The sequence below is a fragment of the Schistocerca serialis genome, chromosome 9 (genome assembly GCF_023864345.2).
Source record: "Schistocerca serialis cubense isolate TAMUIC-IGC-003099 chromosome 9, iqSchSeri2.2, whole genome shotgun sequence".
NCBI classification, from domain to species: Eukaryota; Metazoa; Arthropoda; class Insecta; order Orthoptera; family Acrididae; genus Schistocerca; species Schistocerca serialis.
Genome location: NC_064646.1, coordinates 177,254,537 through 177,276,103, shown reverse-complemented (window position 1 = coordinate 177,276,103; position 21,567 = coordinate 177,254,537). Strand labels below are relative to the sequence as shown.

General features: G+C 38.9%; 1 protein-coding gene across 2 annotated transcripts in view; it reads right to left on the bottom strand.

The window, feature by feature from the left end:
* The window catches only part of LOC126418705 (putative fatty acyl-CoA reductase CG5065), a 487,119-nt gene that overhangs the window by 14,150 nt on the left and 451,402 nt on the right, over nucleotides 1–21,567 (bottom strand). For both annotated transcript variants that reach the window (XM_050085603.1, XM_050085604.1), the window contains 2 exons: nucleotides 4,661–4,770; nucleotides 123–315 (listed from right to left, as the gene is read on the bottom strand). In XM_050085603.1, the coding sequence (XP_049941560.1) occupies nucleotides 123–315; nucleotides 4,661–4,770 (303 nt within the window). The remainder of the gene's footprint in view (nucleotides 1–122; nucleotides 316–4,660; nucleotides 4,771–21,567) is intronic.

Genomic DNA, 21,567 nt, shown 5'->3' with positions numbered 1-21,567 from the left:
GTCTCACTTACATTTCTTTTTGACAAAGATCTATAATATAACAGAATATAATCATAATTTTTGAAAATTTGGAAGTTGTGAAATGAATAGATTTTAATAAAGCAAAGGAGAACTACTTTTACCTTACAGATGCTGTCCTCCATGCTGCGCATATCATCAAATTAATAACGACATCCACAGGTACCAAGTCAGCAACTTTGTCATTGGAACACATCATTGTGCGGAAGAAACCTTTACCAGCAGCAGCTATTAATCCTGTAGGTCCATTCAAGTTATCCACCCAACCTGCTAGCGGCTCACGCAGAGCTGACAGCACTATGGAAAAGACGAAAAAATGTGTCTCCTATCACTCATGAACTGACTGCTAGTGAATATGTTTGCCACTGCTATAATTAATATGAAACAAAAACTGTAATTTACTGGAAACTACAGTAAATTCCGATTAATGTTTCTTGTTCTTTAGAGGATATTTTGAACATGTGACGTGAACAAGTGTACCATCTCTCATGATTAAAATACACTTTTAGATCAGTATAAACAAATGGTCATTCACTAATCCTTGAACTAACTAGAAACCTACAGATGATACACCTGAATTTAGTATATGAATGACAAAAAAGAGAAAGGATAAGTAATTCCTATAAATGACCAAGATTTCCCACAAACCAGAATTATTACTTTGCCAGTATAGGTTAGAACTGCTTCTTGCCCACAATATGCATATCATTCAAAGTTTACAAAAAGTAATTCTGAAAATCCACAGTGTCTCAGTAATGTTCAAAATGTCACCATGAGTGATGGGTAGTCCCCTGCTGAAGACAACAATTTTCAAAAATGTCTTTTTTGCTAAGCCAAATAATTTTGTTGTGTTATTTTGGTGCTTAGGCAATCATTCCAACACACACAAATAATCACTGCAAACTAGCACACAACAGGACCAATTTTCAAATCCCCACTCTTGACAATAATATAAAGATGGACCCATTTATTATGGAGCCAGAAATAGCAAAAATTTTTGGAGGATTGTGACATTCCATTTTATGAGAGCCTAAGTACCATAGTCCTACCAGAAATGATGATTTGGCAGTTAAATTAATAGTGGCAGAGTTCATTCTTGCCTACATGAGATCGGTACAAAACAGAAAAAATGAAAATGTTTAGATTCTTGACTGGATGAAGATAAGACGTCAGTTCTGGTGTTCATAAACCTTGTTGAAACAAACTGTTGTGCAAGAGCCTTTAAGCTACATCAACTGCCTAAGAATGATGTCACAAGAACTCATCAGTCTTCTTAACAGAGTTCAAAATGCACTCAAAAATTAAAATACGGAATGTGAGAATCATTATCTTCAACACTGAAACTGCAGATCACATTGCATTTATTTTGGCACGTGTCTATTCTCATTTGCCTCTTAGAATATCCATATCACACTGCAAACTCCACAGCCTAAGTTCGTTCCAGATACTTGTGATGCTTCCGTATTTTTCCAATTTTTGCACATGAAAGTTTTTTACTTCATAACATATTAAATTCTGGACTTTCACCATTAACTCCACATTTTATTCTTTGGCTAACTTCTGTATTTGCAAAGCTGTGCTTTTAACAAAGCTGGCTATTTGGTCAGTATCTTCAGTGGCTTCATACTGATGTAAGAGCACTTTCTACAGACAGGGATCTTCATTGATGTTGGATGTCTTCTTATTTCTTCCTGAATGTATTTTGGTCAATAAATATGACACTGTCAATCCACCAACATTCGTATCACTAAGAACTGTCTCAACTGCAATACTGCATCACACTTTCTTCTTGTAATACTTACTTTACCTTACTTTTTTGTGTCCGGAGATTTGTTTCAAAGCCTTTCAGCCCAATGTTGGGCCAAGTCCAGTGTTTCTCTCTTCTCAAGCCATAGTTTGTCAAGGGTTCACCTTGTGGGGCAGATGGAACACTGTATTTCTGGTCTTATTGCCCCTTCTTTCTTGTAATAAATATCATTAATGTCCCACAAACCCCATGCATACCGTAACTACCCAGAAGCCAACTATGTTCTGTTTCCCTCTTCATGCTGCATTTCTTAAATCGGTGCCAAACCAGTAATCACATACAGCTGACAGCTGTGTGTTCTAAAAGTTGGAAAGTTATAACTTTCAAAACTGCGCACTGTGCATTCACAGTGGCTACCAGTACCATTTTGAAACTTAGTTTCGTAATGTAGTGTCTCCATGTAAAAGGACCTTAGAGGTGCAATGGTGGCTGCTGTCAAGGACTCTTCCAAACCTATGCAAAGTTCTTTCCAGGAAATGGACTGACTTAACAGAGCTCTCATATCAGCTCACAGAGAGCATGCCTTGTCACTACTAAGCATGTTAGTTTTGTTGTTGCATGAGAGACTTTCTAGTTTTGCTTTTGCAATATACATTCTCATTTTGAGAAGTTCCCTGATTAGTTGTTCAGGACACTGTTTTACTTCAAACTTCTTGTGATTAAGAGTTACATTGATCCTTAACACTCTTAACATCCTGTAAAAGTAATGTGCTCTTGTTTTTTGATTATGCTCAACTTTCAAACACTGGTGCAAAAACAGTTTTCATAATCTGCATATTCTTGTAATATCGCAAATATTTTACTCTTAAGTCTAGATGCTAAATAATGAGCATAAACATATCATGTGTGGTTTCATGGGTAAGTAAGTAAGCAAGCAAGCAAGCACCTGACTACAAATAAAAAGATCTGGGTTTAATCTGCAGGCAATTTTAGCTTTTTTCTGTTGCTTATTGTTTATTTCACCTCTAGCTGTAATTCAGTAATGTGAAAACTGTCAGGTTATGCCATGACTGCCGGCCGAAGTGGCCGTGCGGTTAAAGGCGCTGCAGTCTGGAACCGCAAGGCCGCTACGGTCGCAGGTTCGAATCCTGCCTCGGGCATGGATGTTTGTGATGTCCTTAGGTTAGTTAGGTTTAACTAGTTCTAAGTTCTAGGGGACTAATGACCTCAGCAGTTGAGTCCCATAGTGCTCAGAGCCATTTGAACCATTATGCCATGACTCAGAGTGAACACTGAATTGTACATTCCCCTATGACTACTTATGTAAGTCAGTTCAAAGATCAAAAGAATGTAAGGGCATACAATCCCTAATGCCATGCCCAGCACAGCACTTTGGTACTGAAAGCAACCTTTGAGTCTAGGACTCCTTTACCTTAACCCTTTCATACAGGATGGCACATACTAGTTCCTTCCTCCTTTTACAGTGTGTCCCTCTGCTGGAGCACAGGAAACACTCTGGCTGTGGTAATTCAACATATCCCCACCACAGATGGCAGTTAAAGACAGACTGATGTACCCCTGTGTTGTTTATTATGTCATTAAAGTTTGCAAGTCCTACTGATGTGAAAGGACACTTATGGGGGATTTTGAGTGTCATAATCTATTTCCACAAATGCTCCTAAGTAATTCACCTGAACAGATATGATGATTATATCCCGACAGGGCCCAAAGTCACACTCATGTTTTGCACATAAATATATGTATGACAACGCATGACCTTGTTTTTAGTTGTTTGGTAACATTCTCCCTAAATTTGAAATCTTTTGGTATAGCATTTCACAGTTTTTCTTTAAAATGCTTATAATCATGTAAAATATTGTTTAACAATTTTAAGTTTATATGTATAGCATTTTTTATAACACCGACTACTTATTATTCCTAGTTTCATAATTTTAAATTGCAGGTTTGTACTGTAATTCCGAGTCTCTGTTCACAGACATGAGATAGAAAACCAGTGGGTTATAAACGTAAAATCCAAATCCAAGTAGCGTACCAATTCAAACTAAACCATACAGAATAGTGACATTGTACACTGCACACTGGTCTGACTGATTGCTGTTTCATCCCTGACCATGGTCCCACTTAATGGAAAGTACAGAAATGACAGGTAGTTAAAACAATGTTCTTTTGACTCAGAACTTACTTCATGCAACATCTGAACTATTACTAATACTACTACTACTACTACTACTACTACTACTAGACTGAGTGGACCTCATTATAATGAAAAATCCATATTTTTCACTAGAAATCTACACCAAACCCTCTGTGGGTGTTCAACAACACAACAGATACAACACAAGGTGTGTGTATAATATAAAACAAACTCTATGAAGCATTTTTGTAACTTGTTTACTTCACAAAAATTGTGTACACTGATGCTACAATGGTGTAGGGAAAATTTCAAATGAGGATGTAGCACTATTCTTTATTAACCAACAAAATTTATGGAAAAAATTTCTAACTTTGCAATCTCTAAAAAATCACCCTGTTAAGGTGAATTGTTACTTGCTTGATATCAGAAAAAGAGAAGGACAAAATTTGGTTTTGAAAAAACTCAACTTTATACACATTTATGCCTTACAATAATTTCATGGCAAAATGTAGAGGGTATTGACTAGTGGGCCATATTTCACGTGCTAACATACGAAGAGAGGATAGAAAGCTGTGAGAAAGTCAAATACATATACAAAACAAATAAATGGTGCTGTCACCCAAGAACATAATCAATGGTTAATTTTAGAATACAGCTGGGCAGAAATCATTTTGGAATATCAAATTTTAAAGAAATATGTCATGCCGAAACTTATTTATAGAGAACAGAAGTGAACTCACCAATGGAAGGTCTAACTATGGCCACAGGAAGATTCCCACATTCTGTAAGTAACATACTTTCTGCAAGAGCCTTTGTAAAAGTGTATGTGTTTGGACGGTTGCCTATCAGTCTGAAAAATTGGAAAAAAAGCCATATTGTTAAAGATGTCACTGCATGTTCATATTAACTACACAACAGTTAAGAAAGTCTATCTGATGTACTGACAAAGACCACTTCTTTTACAAATTGTACCTTGTATCATTAAGAAATTTTTGCTCTTCTGTGCTATTAAGTGAATAGCCTGGTCTTTGCTATTGAGATGCTGGTGCTGAAAAAGATTCTAAACATAAGTAAAGATATCAATACAAATAAGGAAAATTGTGGGACTGTCATATCTCACAGCACTTTCCTCCTAGGTTTTCTTGCTTCTGTTTTATGATATGGAAAAAAAAAAAATATTACACCACTGCCTCAGATACATCGGAGAGAAGTCAACGACTCTTCCGTATTTAGTATGCCTGCTTTTATGAAGAGTCTTATTCGATGTTTTCACATTTTTGTGGCCTCTGTAGAGTGATTAATGAAATTCAAGGACACTAGTTTTTCCCCCTCAATACTGAATGCCGCTTGGTGCCATGCTGCTGGTCTGCACCTGAGCTGCTACACTGCCATTTACCTATCCCTGTTTGCAGTGTATGTAATATGGTTGGTCTCTTTATACAGTATAAGATGAGGACTTTGATGTGGAATAATCAGCAGTATTACCAATAACAGTGATGCAGTCAGCCACTTCTTTGATGCTGCATTTCTGTGAAAATACTGCTAATTTCTTACACAGCATTCAGTTTGGGCTTTTCAATGCCTGTGATTTCTAATGTTTTGAATGAGCCCTTTTTAGGGTACTTTTTCTGTAATACCAGGTTGTGGAATAACAGAGCAGAAATAATTTATAGGAAAGAACTCCATCCTGGAAAGCACAGATTGTAAAAAAATTAAGATACCAGTACTTTTAGATCCTTTAACCAACAGTTAAAAAGCATCACAAACAGCAAATATACGAGCTCATATTACTGCAAGAAACTGAATAGGTATTTCCACAGATGTGTTATATATAAGAGACCATCATTTGGAAGTCACACAAACTGATCAGATACTTTATACCACATATACACAAAAACAAAGTTTCAGTTCTTCTTCTTCTTCTTCAGTCCAGAGACTGTTTTGCTGTCACTCTCCATGCTACTCTATCCTGTGAAAGCTGCTTCATCTCTGAGTAACTACTGCAACCTACATCCTTCTGAATCCGCTTGGTGTATTCATCTCTTGGTTTCACTCTACGATTTTTATCCTCCACCCTTCCCTCCAGTACTAAACTGATGATCCCTTGATAACTCAGAATATGTCCTAACAACCAATCTCTTCTTCTAGTCAAATTTTGTTATTAGTTCCTCTTCTCCCCAATCTATTCAGTACCTCCTCATTAGTTATGTGATCTATCCATCTAATGTTCAGCACTCTTCTGTAGCACCACATTTCAAAATTTCTATTCTCTTCTTGTCTAAACTATTTATTGTCCATGTTTCATTTACAGAAATGGCTACACTCAATACAAATACTTCTAGAAAAGACTTCTTTCCTGACACTTTTTTTTTAACTATGGGACTTAACTTCTAAGGTCATCAGTCCCCTAGAACTTAGAACTACTTAAACCTAACTAACCTAAGGACATCACACACATCCATGCCCGAGGCAGGATTCGAACCTGCGACTGTAGCAGTCACGCGGTTCCAGATTGTAGCGCCTTTAACCGCTTGGCCACACCGGCCAGCTCCTGACACTTAAATCTATACTCGACATAAAGAAATTTCTGTTCTTCAGAAATTTTTTCCTTGCCATAGCCATTCTACATTTTATATCGTCTCTGTTTTGACCATCATCAGTTATTTTTCTCCCCAAATAACAAAACTCCTCTACTACTGTAAGTGTCACAGTCCCTAATCTAATTCCCTCAGCTTCACCCGATTTAATTCAATCACATTCCATTATCCTCATTTTGCTTTTGTTGATGTTCACCTTATATCCTCCTCGCAAGACACTGTCCATTCCATTCAACTGCTCTTTCAGGTGCTTTGCTGTCTCTGACAGAATTACAATGTCATCAGCAAACCTCAAAGTTTTTATTTCTTCTCCATAGATTTTAATTCCTACTCCAAATTTTTCTTTTGTTTCCTTTACTGCTTGCTCAGTATACAGATTGAATAACATCTGGGATAGACTACATCCCTGTATCACTCCCTTTTCAACCACTGCTTCCCTTTCATGCCCCTCAACTCTTACAACTGCCATATGGTTTCCATACAAATTGTAAATAGCCTTTTGCTCCCTGCATTTTACCCCTGCCATCTTCAGAATTTTAAAGAGAATATTCCAGTCAAGATTGTCAAAAGCTTTCTCTATGTCTACAACGCTAGAAATGTAGGTTTGCCTTTCCTCATCCCATATTCTAAGATAAGTCGTACGGTCAGTATTGCCTCACGTGTTTCAACATTTCTACAGAATTCAAACTTATCTTCCCCAAGTTCAGCTCCTACCAGTTTTTCCATTTGTCTGTAAAGAATTTGTGTTAGTATTTTGCAACCGTGACTTATTAAGATGATAGTTCAGTAATACTCACACATGTCAGCACCTGATTTCTTTGGGACTGGAATTATTATATTCTTCTTGAAGTCTGAAGGTATTTTGCCTGTTCCTTGCTCACCACATGGTAGAGTTTTGTCATGGTTGGCTCTTCCAAGACTATCAGTAGTTCTAATGGAATGTTGTCGATTCGTGGGGCCTTATTTCGACTTGGATCTTTCAGAGCTCTGTAAAATTTTTCATGCAGTATCGTATTTCCCATTTCATCTTCATCTACGTCCTCTTCCATTTCCATAATATTGCTCTCAAGTACATCTCCCTTGCACAGAACCTCCACATACTCCTTCCACCTTTCTGCTTTCCCTTCTTTGCTTAGAACTGGGTTTCCATCTGTGCTCTTGATATTCATACAAGTGGTTCCCTTTTCTGCAAAGGTCTCTCTAATTTTCCTGTAGATAGTGTCTTTCTTACCCCTAGTGATACATGCCTCTACATCCTTACATTTGTCCTCTAGCCATCCCTGCTTAGCCATTTTCCTGTCGATCCCATTTTTGATACATTTGTATTCCTTTTGCCTGCTTCATTTACTGCATTTTTATATTTTCTCCGTTCATCAATTAAACCCAGTATTTCTTCTGTTACCCAAGGATTTCTACTAGCCCTCATCTTTTTACCTACTTGATCCTCTGCTGCCTTCACTATTTCATCTACCAAAGCTACCCATTCTTCTTTTATTGTACTTCTTTCCCCTGTTCTTGTCAATCATTCCCTAATGCTCTCTCTGAAACTCTCTACCACCTCTGGTTCTTTCAGTTTATCAAGGTCCCATCTCCTTAAATTAGTACCTTTTTGCTGTTTATTTAGTTTTAATCTACAGTTCATAACCAATAAATTGTGGTCAGAGTCCACATCTGCTCCTGGAAATGTCTTACAGTTTAAAACCTGGTTCCTGAACCTCTGTCTTACCATTATATAATCTATCTGAAACCTCCCAATGTCTCCAGGCCTCTTCCATGTATAAAACCTTCTTTCATGATTCTTAAATCAAGTGTTCGCTATGATTAGGTTATGCTCTGTGCAAAATTCTAGCAGTCGGCTTCCCCTATCATACCCGGCCCGATTGCTGAGTGGTCAGTGTGACGGAGTGCCGTCCTATGGGCCGGGGTTGGATTCCCGGCTGGGTCAGGGATTTTCTCTGCTCAGGGACTGGGTGTTGTGTTGTCTTCATCATCATTTCATCCCCACCCGGCACACAGGCTGCCCTTTGTGGTGTTGAATGTAATAAGACCTGCACCAACGTGGCCGGACCTGCCCCGTAAGGGGCCTCCCAGCCAATGACGCCAAACACTCATTTCCATTCCCCTATCACTCCTTACCCCCCAGTTCATATTCATCTACTACTTTTCCTTCTCTTCCTTTTTATACACCAGTCCCCTGTGACTATCAAATTTTTGTCTCCCTTAACTATCTGAATAATTTCTTTTATCACATCATAAGTTTCTTCAATCTCTTCATCATCTGCAAAGCTTGTTGGCACATAAGCTTCTACCTGTGGTAGGTGTGGGCTTTGTGTCTATCATGGCTACAATAATGCATTCACTATGCTGAATACTATATTTCCGTAATATATCTAGAGATATAAAAGCACAGAACAACTTGATAACACCTTTTGAGGTACCTTTGTTATCAGTCAATGAGTCAAGATATATTTCATGAAACATTGGAATATACTCACCATAATGATGACCTGTTGAGTTGCAGACAGGCACATAGAAAAGATTCTTACACATTATAGCTTTAGGCCAAAGCCTAAAGCAGCTTTGACTGGTTGGAGCTACCGGTGGTAGCAGACGTTCATGTTTGTGTGAATGTGTGTGTGTTTTCTTTGCTGAAGAAGGCACTGGCCAAGCTATAATATGTGAAAGTCTTTTTTGTTGTGTGTGTGTGCAACTCAGTGGGTCATCTTTACAGAGAGTAGCTATCTATCCTTTTCCTAATATTGTTGATATTCCAACCTGGATTTTCCATTGTTAGATTAGAATGTACAGTAGCAATACTCATTTATAAATGTGGAGATATGCAAGTTACCTTTAATTATAATCCTATTCCTCTCCTTTCTGAACTCTCTCTCTCTCTCTCTCTCTCTCTCTCTCTCTCTCTCTCTCTCTCTTTTTGAGAAGCTAACTTACAACAGCTCACTTTGACTTCTGTTGAGAATTTTCTACAAAGAAAGCAATTTATGATCTAATGAACACTACACTGTGTTGTTTGCTGATAATACAAGTATAGTGATAAATACCCAACCACATCCGTACCAGGCACTGCCTGAAGAACATTTGAATAGCCATACAACTGGTTTGCAGTAAACTACTGAAATCTTGACATTACAAAAACCAACTACACAATTCCAGACAAATAGAAAACGGATTGCAGGTAGCAAAAAAAAAGACATCAATGGGCACACACTAAATGACAATGTGTGTAAAATTCCTTAATATCCTAATGTATAACAAACTGAGGCAATACCAGCACACTGATAAATTAGGCTGAAGTTTAGTTCAACCTGTTTTGTATTTACAAAAGGTTTCTAGTTGTGTAGACCTACAAATGGTTTTACTGCGATTCTTTCACTCAAAACTCCTATAGCACAATCTTCTGGGCCAATGCACCTGATGTCAAGAAAGTATTTATTCCACAGAACTAAGGAATTTCATAATGGACAATCTGCAGAAACTTGGCACACTTATGCCAATACCTTCACTTTCTAATTTCACATTTTGAAAATAATGTGGGTGAATTTATAACCAACTGTAAAATTCACAATCAACAGCTACGAAGAAAACAAAATTCCATACGGATTATGCATACCTGTATAGCGCCTAGAAAAAGACTCATATTTGGTACTGAATTTTGTAACATACTGCTGACAAACATCTGATAGGAGATTGAAAATTCCAGGTGTTGGGTGGAGGGAGGGGGTGTTGGGGGGAGGGGGAGGGGGGAGGGGGAGGGGGGAGGAAAGAGAGTAGAAGAGTACCTTATTGTACGGAGACATAACTGTCTAGCCAGTGTGAACCTACAGGAGACCAAAGTCTTAGTACTGCCTATAGAAACACTTAGAGCATAAAATATAAATACTAACCTACACATCACTTACTTTTCTTCTATAACATGAGCTTCCCCCTCCAAATTTCTCTTGTTTTATTGCAAGCACTTATATTTGAGTTGATATGTAAAATAATTTTCTGTTCTCATATCCCATCCTTATTTACCTTACACTTCTGGAAATGTCACATAATTTTACATTATTGTGAAAGGTTTTCTTTAAGCCTGCAAAATGTCAGAACATATTTGGTTTCTTTTCTTGTGCATCTTCTTTTTGTTGTTATGTGTATGGTCAGAACTATTTCTAGCCTTTCTTTACATTTACTGAGGCAGTTGGTCTAAATAGCTTACTAGGATAAGAAGTGTGAGATAACAGGTATATCACATCATATCTTTAACTTTTGTCTGCTTGTATTAACTTGGGAAATATGAAGATAAAGCTTTTCTGAAAATTTCACAGCACGTCATGATTACGGCAGGGACTTATAAGAGTTGGAGGTGATCCTGTAGCTCACATATTGTATAATGGAAACAACACTGCTGCTAGTGTTTTTGGAATGTCATAAATAGCTTCAAAATAAGAAAGGATAATTTCATTAATGACTTCATAATAAACCACAATGCCAGTATAGAATGCCAACAGCATGTACTCTTACATCACCTCAACTGGTAGAAATGAAATAAAAAGCATAGTAGATACATCATTTCTGATATACATAGACCATTCAAGAAGTTGCGAGACTTATTTTATTTCTGGTGTCAGCAAAGTAACTATGGTGGCAGTTTGAAATAACAACTGCAAACAACAAATGGGCATTCAACGAATCAGTTGGAAAAGACAGAGTTAAGTTGCACAATAAGTTAAACATTGTCGTCTTACAAATTGCAACATCTCTAAATCGAGTGTTCAAGGCATCCAGAGTGATTTCAAGGACAGAAAAGTGTGTGCATTTTTTTTTTTTCTCTGATTCACTTGACTCCCAAATAAAAACAGTGACATGTGGACTCTTGCAATGACTTGATAAAAATTTGAAATGTGGACAATTCCTTTTTGGAAAAAAAGCATAAAGGGGAAAGAGTCTTGGTGTTACAAATAAGGACCTACAACAAAATGGTAAGCTGCAGAAATTAATGCTTTGATGACATACCCAACATTCAAGCCAATGCGATGTGCAAATTGGACAACATCCAAAAGAATACTTTTCTGATGGTTTCATATGGTTGTAAGAATGATGTTTGTGTGGTTCTCAAGAAGAGTGTGGGGGGGGGGGGGGTGGACGATGATGGCTATGTAGAACAATTTTGAAGCTTTTTGAACTGATGGGATATATTTCCACTGCAATTAACAGTATATTAATGTCAGGAAGTTTTTCAGACACATTGGAAATAACCTAGGTAACTCCAGTTTTCAAGAAAGATTAGGGTTGGTCAGGGGGGGGGGGGGGGAAGAAACCTGACAACAAGGTCATCAGTCCTTCCATCCAGGAATGGTGCATAGAAAGAGAAGAGACATCCACGAATGTTTTCTAATCTAGTCATGAGCTTCATAACAGTGACACAGAGAAGTAGAAATCATCATGGACATCTTTTGTGGTGTCAATTACAAAAGTAAGACGAAGGGGATAGGGGAGTCAGCAGGAGAGCATCCTCAGGGCTCTGCATCAGGGAATGTCCCATCTGCAGCTGCCCCACCACCCCTGATCCATTACAGCCAAGAGCATCCACTATTCAAAAGAGTATGATACCCAGAACAGAAAATTGGGTGTAGCAGAAAGGAGACTGACTGAATCTAAAAGTGATTAAAACAGAGTAAAAGAGGGTTGAAAGAGTGGCCTGGTCAAAGAGGTAGAGTCAGGGATTGTTCAAACCTAGTACACAGGGTATAAGGGGTCCGTAGGCCCTTACTATAAGTTTTGCGACAGCACAGGTCGACAGGACAAACAATCGATAGTGTGTGTAGGGTTGCGAGAGCGAGAGCGAGTGTTGAGAGAGATAGTAGAGTGGGACCCGGGCTGCGGGCCGGGCCGTGGGGCGGCCGGTGGCTGTAATGCAAGGCCGTACCGACAAAGAGGGTGGCCATCGCCGCGGTTTAACCCCTTTTGTGTTAGAAATATACGGGAAAGTGGAAAAGTATAATTAATAGAGTGATCAGTGATATTTTTGTGCCGATATTTGTAATTACGCGTCTACCGCGCCGGCATCATTGGATAGCAGTGTTGGATTATAGTGTTGGATTACAATGGTTGAAATTGCGTGTGACGATAATGATTAACAAAAGGGCCTGTGCTGAGATTAGCCGTTATTAATTCTGTACGACGAAGGCAGTGGCTGTCTCCTTACTTTGTGTTTCTGTGATGAAATACAGGTCGTTGATTAATGAAGCTGTGTTGTTGTTGTTCTTGCCGCCAGACATTTTATTATTACAGCATTCGAAAAGGACAAAATGGAATGTAACAACTCTGTAGCAGTCCAATCCGATTGCCAGCCCCATTAGGTACACGGTCACATTAGTTATTATCTATTTGGGCTGCTATCAGATCCCGATCGAGCGGGATAAGTCAGTAAGATTAAACCGGAGAGTTACAAGTTGGAGACGCCCCATCCCCAATTACACTGGCCCTGCTCCAGAGGTACACTGAAATCTTAAACCAGTTCCATGGAAAACTGTAAGCCAGTTCAACAATCCACGAATCATCCAATAATAATACATCTGCCAATATTAGAGGCAATGAATCTGGAAGTGCATACTTAGCACAGAGGACCAAAAGGAGGAGGAATCCCACCAAGATATAAGTAACTGTTTGTAAGACTCCACAACCACAATGTGGGTGTGGCGTGTTACACAAAAGGAAACCATCGGTTAACCTGGTAACATCGATGTGGAGACAACATAGGACTATGGATTCCCTCTGGTGGAAATGGAAGGAAGCATACCATGCTGCAGTAGTCTCCTTGATTGTGTGGTGATTATTACGTGGGGCAATAGCCTACCAGACGTCGTTCCATTTCCTAGAGAGAACTTTGATGCCATGGCTAATAATGAGATATAATTTTTTTCTTTTCTTTTACTACCTTGTACTCCATGGACATATTGCCGATGACGTAGAATATTTTTCATTTGGTTATACAGTGTAGAACATGAAGTGTGTGTTTATTTTATTTTTATTTATTTATATACTTGTTCCATAGATCTGTACATGTGAGCAAGTCACTCAGATGTGGAACGTGTCAATATACACAATAAAATATATAGAATAAAGACATTGTTATAGTATTAATATCAGTGCACAAAAGTCATACTTATTAGCTTAAAAACTAGTCAACATAAATGTGAAGATAGCAGTTTCATATTTAGGGCATTATTGCATTTATTTTAACCTTGAACAGTAATCAAAACTTCCCACTTTGGGTTTAAAAGTGACCCAAAAATGGAAATGAGAAGAACAGGAATTTTTACATTAGGGCATTATTACATTAGTTTAACAGTAAACAGTGTCAAAAAATTTAAAAACCTCTTTCCAATCTGGGTTTTACTTATTTCTCTGAAAGAATTCCTCTAGTGAATAAAGTGAGGTCTCAAGTAAATAATTTTTCAAGCTACGTTTAAATACTGATGTACTACTCCTTATACTTTTGATGCTGTTGGGTAGGGAACTGAAAATTTTCGTTCCAGCGTACTTTACCCCTTTCTGAATAAGTGTCAAGTTCTTTAACTCACAGTGGAAATCCTCTTTTCTTCTGGTGTTATGTTCATGATGTAGGCAATTCGTTTCATACAGAGTGGGGTTATTTATTATTAAGCACATCAGTGAAGATATGTACTGAGATGTTGCTGTCAGTATTTCAAGTCGTTTAAAAAGATTTTGACATGAGGTTTGTGGGGGTACACCACAAATGATTCTTATTGCTCTTTTTTGTGCTGTGAGGATTTTCTTTGCGGCAGGTGTATTGCCCCAGAAGATGATGCCATAACACATGACTGAATGAAAATAGCCAAAGTAAGCTGACTTTGAGATGGTAATGTCATTGAAGCGTGACAAAATTCGTAAAGCAAATGTTGCCGACGTCAGCCGTTTTAGTGTTTGTAGAACGTGATGTTCCCAGTTCAGCCTACTGTAAACATATACGCCTAGGAATTTTGATAAGTACACTTGCTTTATCATCTGATCATTCTGTGTGATAACTATTTCTTTTGGGTTTTTGTGGGTTGTCTGGAACTGGATAAAATTGGTTTTTTTCAGGTTTATTGAAAGGGAGTTAATACTAAACCAACCCATAACTTCTTTAAGGATATCATTGACCTCGGATCCTAAGTCAGTAGTTGACACATTATCCACCACAATGCTCGTATCATCAGCGAACATTGTAAATTTACACTGCTTATTGATGGATAAAGGCAGGTCATTAACATATATGAGGAACAGCAAGGGCCCAAGCACTGATCCCTGTGGCACTCCATGCTGCACAATTCCCCGCTCAGAGTCCACTATATATTGTGATACACTATCTGAAACATCTAGAATAATCTTCTGCTTCCTATTTTCGAGGTACGATTTTAACCAGTTCCCTACAGGTCCTGTAATTCCATAATGACAGGCCTTCTTGAAGAGTATCTGGTGATCTACACAGTCGAATGCCTTTGATAAGTCGCATAAGACACCAATTGGCAGCCTCTTGCTGTTTATAGACTCTAGAACATCATTTGTGAATGAGAAAATTGCGTTATCTATTGAAACTCCCTTTTGAAAACCAAACTGCTGACTGTTAATGATGTTCAGGTCACCAAGGTGTGCCACAATCCTGTTGTACATAGCTTTTTCTAGGACTTTTGAAAATGTTGTTAATAGAGAGATAGGGCGATAGTTTGACACATTTGTAGCATCCCCTGCTTTGTACAGGGGCCTGACAACAGAGTATTTCATTCTGTCTGGAAATACTCCTTGTTGCATGGATGTGTTGCAGATGTGAGACAAAACTTTGGCCACTTCACTACAGCAAGCCTTCAACAGCTTGCTTGAAATATCGTCGATACCAGCAGAATGTATGATTTTTTTGATTTCATTGGCAGTAATGGGAAGCAGACTTATTTGACTGAAAGGTTCTGGAAAATTATTTTTCATTATACAGGCAGCTTTATCTACAGAACCATGGCAACCTATCTGTGTTGGGACAGTTAAAAAATGTTGGTTAAAGATTTCAGCAATTTCCTCACTATTAGTTATCTCTGAGTTGTCAACAGTTAAAACAATATTTTTGTCTTTGGTGTAGTTTACAGTCCCTGTTTCTCTCTTTATCACATTCCAGATTGTTTTAATTTTATTTTCAGAATTAGTAATTTCAGATGCTATACTCATACTTTTAGAGTTTTTAATTACTTTGGCAAGAATTTTACAGTAGAGTTTATAATGTTTTAGCTGGGCAGGGTTGTTAGAAGTCTTTGATGCCCTTAGTGAGCCATGGTTTTTTTGCAGACCTAGCAGGATGGACTCTGTATGACTTTTTTGGAAATACACTTTCAAAGGTACCTGCTATCTCATTTGTGAATAAATTGTGTTTTGAATTAGCAGTTTCTGCTAGATAAACAGGTGTACAGTCAGTATGCTGAATACATGATCTGAACATTTGAATAGCTTCCTCACTTATTTTCCTTACTGTTTTCCATCTAAGTGAGGTGTCACTCCGAGGAATTCCCATGCTGTTGAAAGTAACTCGTTGTCCGTCATGGTCAGACAGACCATTTATAACCATTTCAATATTAATATGGTTGACTTTACTCTGATCAACAAAAACGTTATCAATAAGAGTACTGGAGGAGGTTGTGGTTCTGGTGGGCGAGCTAACCACGGTAACAAGGTTGTACGTGCCCATGAGATTTTCAAACTCCACCTTGCAGGGAGAATTAACCAAGAAATCTATGTTAAAATCCCCAACAACTACCATGCCCCTATTTTTTCTACTTAAGTACAACAAAAGAGTATCTAATTGTTTAACAAACACTTTAAAATTACCAGATGGTGCCCTGTAAACTGCCACAACTGTTAATCTGGAGACAGTGTCTGGCACCTCTATAGCACATACTTCAAAATGTAGCTCAAAGCAGAATCTTTGTACATCTATTGCCGTGAACAAGACATTGTTTTTTACATATACAGCTACTCCTCCTTTGTCCATATAGTTCCTGCAATAAGACGTTGCCAAAACATAGTTGGGAATAGGGACCACTTCAATACCAGCAGTGATGTGGTGTTCTGTTAGACACAGAATGTGGGCACTGTTTATACCTTTTGTGTCTTCTATATTTGCTGTGAACTGATCCAGCTTGCAGTATAGGCCTGATGAAACACTGTTAACTTTTGTTTGTCTTTAATTGTATTGCTGTTTGAGTGAACTTTCGTTTGTGTATTAATTACTTGTTGCAGATTTTTGTTACTGGACCAAATCCTGCTAGAGTTGGCCCAGCTCACTAGTTTCCCTCGTTAGTTAGGGCTATGACTGGTCTGCTTTCATGGTCGTTATTGTTTAGGCCTATTATTTCATGAAAAGCTTTTCCAATGTCTGCTGCTAGTTTATTTTTGCCAAACTGATTTAGATGTAGTCCATGCTTTGTGAAGCAGTGTCTCTCATACCTGTCAGTATCCAGCAGTGTCACATTCGTAAACTTAGTGCAAAAGTGTTTCAGTTTACTATTCGTTAGGCGAATTTCTCTGTTCACACAAGACCAGTCTGCCAGGTCATATCTCGTGGGCACAGTTGTTAGTATTATGTTTGTATGCTGTAATAACTGCAGCAATACGAGAAGCTTTTTAATGAAAGTGCTGGCCTCGTTGCAATAAACATCGTTTGCTCCTGCAATTATCGCAACACAGTCTTTTTCCGTGAATTTAGCACATTCTGTGTATATGTCTTCTACCTCATTCACGAATTTTGCTCCTGGTTTAACAATTGCTGATATACACGAACCATCTTGAGCAGAGTTCGACATGCATGTCAAAATTTTGCGAGCATGACTGTCTCCAAATATTTTTACGTTATTTTTGCATTGTGTTTGTTTACGTAGGCGATTGGAACTTTTTCTTACGCAACCACGAGTATTTTGTGTACACGTGTTGCCGTCTACTACAATTTTAGGTGCACTGTTTTTGTTATTTGAATTATCACTGTTTATCAAGCACTGAACTTTGTCCACTGTTGAGGCTTCTTTATTCACTTGTGGGTTTCCTTTTTTGTATATAAATGTGGCGTCGTCGACGGTTACGTTTTCACAACGTACATAACACCGATCTACACACACTGTCGAAGCACATTGCTGTGCTATTTTCTGTACGAGTTCCTTATGTAAAGACTTGGATTTTGTTTCTGGGGATCTTTCAAATAGCTTTATTAAATGTATTGTGTGAAACAGAAAGCAATAGGCAGAAGTGTTTTAAGAACTGTGGAGCGAGAGAGGTATCGGCAGTTGTCGGGTCGAACAGTGTGGAACAGACCAGAGGGTTGGTGTGAAAGCATGGTGATATGGAAGCAAGTACTGACTACTGTGAGTAGCAATGGTGTGTGTTTAATGCAATATTAATACCTGACGTGTTTGTGCTGGACCGGTTAGGAATTTAACTTTATGATGGATATTCTAAAAGGACATTGTATTACGCAAACGCTGTTGGTATTTGCAGAATGATGCCTGTGGTGGTGACAAGGCACTCGTGAACAGACAGTATTGTCATCGTTTTAGAACTGAACTGCATTACATAAACTGAATTTAATATTGCTCGTTTTCTTGACTACGATATATGATGTGTGCTAAAACACTAACTGCCAATGTGGAAACTGAACTGTGTTGCTACGTAAGTGACTGTATTCGCAGGAATAGTATTATTGTGAACCATGAATATTAATAGTAGATGGACTGTCTAGCTTCACAATTGGTGAAGTATAATTTAAACACATCATGTGGACCGTGCCCAACTGTCGTGTGTGAAAGTTGCAGTTGCATTAATACGACCTTCAGGTGCTGCATAAGCAGTTACTTTCTTCTGGCCTACGACAAATGGATGCTACGCCACTTATTACCACTGACAGCCCAAACAAGATGTAAGGAAAGAGGACAGTTTAATGCCAAGGACACGACTGGATAAACTTCATTCATATCAGCAACTTCAAACTGCTTCTACCGCCATCACCACTTTACCCAGGCACAGAACAGCTAACACCTAAAAACATTCCACTCTTCGAGAAACACAATTGTAACCAATTTTATTCCTTTATGCTTCGTAATAGACTATCTCTCAATATTTCTCTCTATAAATAAAAGTAGTGTATTGTAAAGACTGTTCACCTTCCTTCAGTGATTGCTGACCCCACCCTAACAGTAGTTATTGCCATCATTTATTTGTTTCTGTTCTTCATAGTATTTGCATTAGTCGTTGCATGCGTTGTATGCGTCTTTTGGAAGGGCCTGCTTTGATGTGTATCTGCAGTAATTTAGACAGGAGAATTTGTGTGTTGCACTGCAAAACGTGGCTAAACATGTGATTTGAAGCATCTGCCATTGACATTATTTACACCAACCAATTACAAAGAACTAGCTTATTCACCATTGATTCAACTTAGCATATTGGAGGGAATTTTGAATCTGACAGTTGTTAAAGTACACAATCTTTGTTTACATGCCACTTAATGTCATATTCCCATTAATTCATGTTTAGGTGCAAATTTATCTGGGTTAGTTACTTTTAAGCAAAATTACAGTACACTGTATCATTATTTATCAAATTAGCTTCAGATTGTTTTACTGTTTTCCGCTATCAAAGGATTTTATTATCAGGAGTTTAACAGGATTCGGAAACTCCTCATATAGAGGTGTGCTTTTGACATTTCCGGAAGTAAAACAGGTTCGTGGGGTTTACACAATATTAATTTTCTTCCTGCAGTTTTTCTTTAAACATTTTCTGATTACAAATTCATGGTCACAGTAACTCTCCAGGAACTGTTTTCTTCACAGAACACATCTCATCTGCACCTTCAAATCCACACCTGGTGTCAGCAAAGCAAACAGGCAAACAGAGAGCAAGTAGGTGCTCCTCTAGCCAAACGATTGGCCAGTTCCTCCCCAGGATACCCACATGACTTGAGACCCAGAGAAAGACAACTGAGCAGGCAGTATAATGAAGGCCAGTGAGAAGATCATGAATAGCAGAGACCGAAAGGTGGCAAGAATAGCAACGGTCAATAGACGGGAGATTGCCCACTGAGTCAGCACATATTAAAAAATGGTCAGGGGAAGTCTGTTTACTAAAATGTAGACGCTGTTAATAGCTGTCAGCTCTGCTGTAAGTACAATGCCATAGTTTTATGGCCTTTGATGTAAAAGATGGGACCATACTGGAACTCTAAGAAATGGACCTAACAGATACCTAGAGGTCATGGCAATGACCAAGACTTTACGACCTGGAAGAGATCGGCCCTAATCTGTGGCCTAGGAACCATTCAAGGATGAGTGTCTGAGAAAACATGGTGAGCACAATTCAGGAAGGGGAGATGGAGATCTTGGCAGAGGGAAGGGAGGCACATTCCAACTGCTAGTTTCACCGGAGGTATCAGGAAAACACCCCTCATGTGTAGAGAGAATAGGAAACACTGTATGATCAGAGAATTGTTGAATTTTGATTGTATACATGACCAAGAGCTTGTACTGTTGAATCTGAAGGGGCAGGATCCCCACTTCAACAAGAACACTGTCTACAGGACTAGTCTGAACGGCTCCAATGGCCAGATGCACTCTTGATGGGGGACTGGGCCTAACAGTTTTCAAGTTGAAGGTGCCACCAAGTCATAAACCTGGGAATTATAGTCCAGTCAGGTTGAAACCAGGACCTGGTAAGTACAGATAAGAGTAGCATGATCTGCACCTCAAGCTGGGTGAGCAAAGATATGGAGAGCAGCTTCTGCATGAAGATAGCCTTCAGGAAATGAATGTGGGCACCATTTAACCAAAAAGGAGGCCAGAGAAATGGGACTATGCTACAATATTCAGGTGCTGCATACCTAACTAGAGTTCCTGGTCAAGATGGACCATGGTACGATGGCAGAAATGCATGGCATGTGTTTTTGTAGGAGAGAACTGGAAACTGTGTGGAAGAGTGCATGCGGAAGCCTGCCGAATGGTACCTTAGGTCTACCATTCAGCACAGACCCGAGAGTGGGGGCTGTACCAAATGCAAAACTCATCAACATGCAACCCAGTGGTGACCAGCAGCCCAATAGAGGTCACTAACCCATAATGGCGATGAGGAAGACAGAGGCCTGTGGGACGACTTTCTCTTGGACTCATGGGGAGACTGAAGTGCTGAGTAACTCTGAACAACCAGTGGGATAAAAACTGATGAATAAAAATTTGTAGCGGACCTAAAAAGCCGTAGTCATGGAGAGTGAGTAAAAAGTGATGGCTCCAAGCAGTGTTATACAGCTTGTACAGTCGAAAAATATTGTGACAAGGTATTGGCATTTATAAAAAACATGTCAGATTGTCGTTTCCAATCTAAGCAGATAGTTGGCTGTGGATGTCCCTCCCGGAAACCACAATGACAGGGGGATAAAAGGTCCTAAGATTCAAGAAACCAGCATAATCTGTGGACAGCCAACCTTTCAAGCAGTGCATAGGGTACGTTGGTTGGGCTAATCAACTGGCTGCTGTGGAGACATGTCAGGTTCTTGCCTGCTTAAGAATTCAATAACTGTGCTATCTCTCCACTGCAAGGGGAAGGCACCTTTAAGCCAGTGGTGGATGAAGACCCTGAGGACATGTTGCCTTTGGTGAACATTCAGGTGCTGCATCATACGACTGAACTGAATCAGGGCAGGCAGAGGCAAGAATCTGAAGTGAAAGGTTTGTTATAGGATTCAGCTTGGTGGGGAGTGAAACATAAGGAGATGGCTTCAACTTGTTACTTTTGTAGTAGAAAGGTAGCTGGATAGGAAGAGGATACTATTACCGTTACAAAGTGCGTCACAAGGTGTTCCACAAGAACCAATAAATCAGTACAAAGACCAATATGTGGGACAAGACCCAGAACAACTTTGAATGTTGGTGGCCTGTAAGACCATGGAGCTTGATCTACACCCAAGAGTAAGAGGCACACATCCACAGAGAGGAGATGTAGTGCTCCCAGCATTAGTTCTTACTGCATTAGAT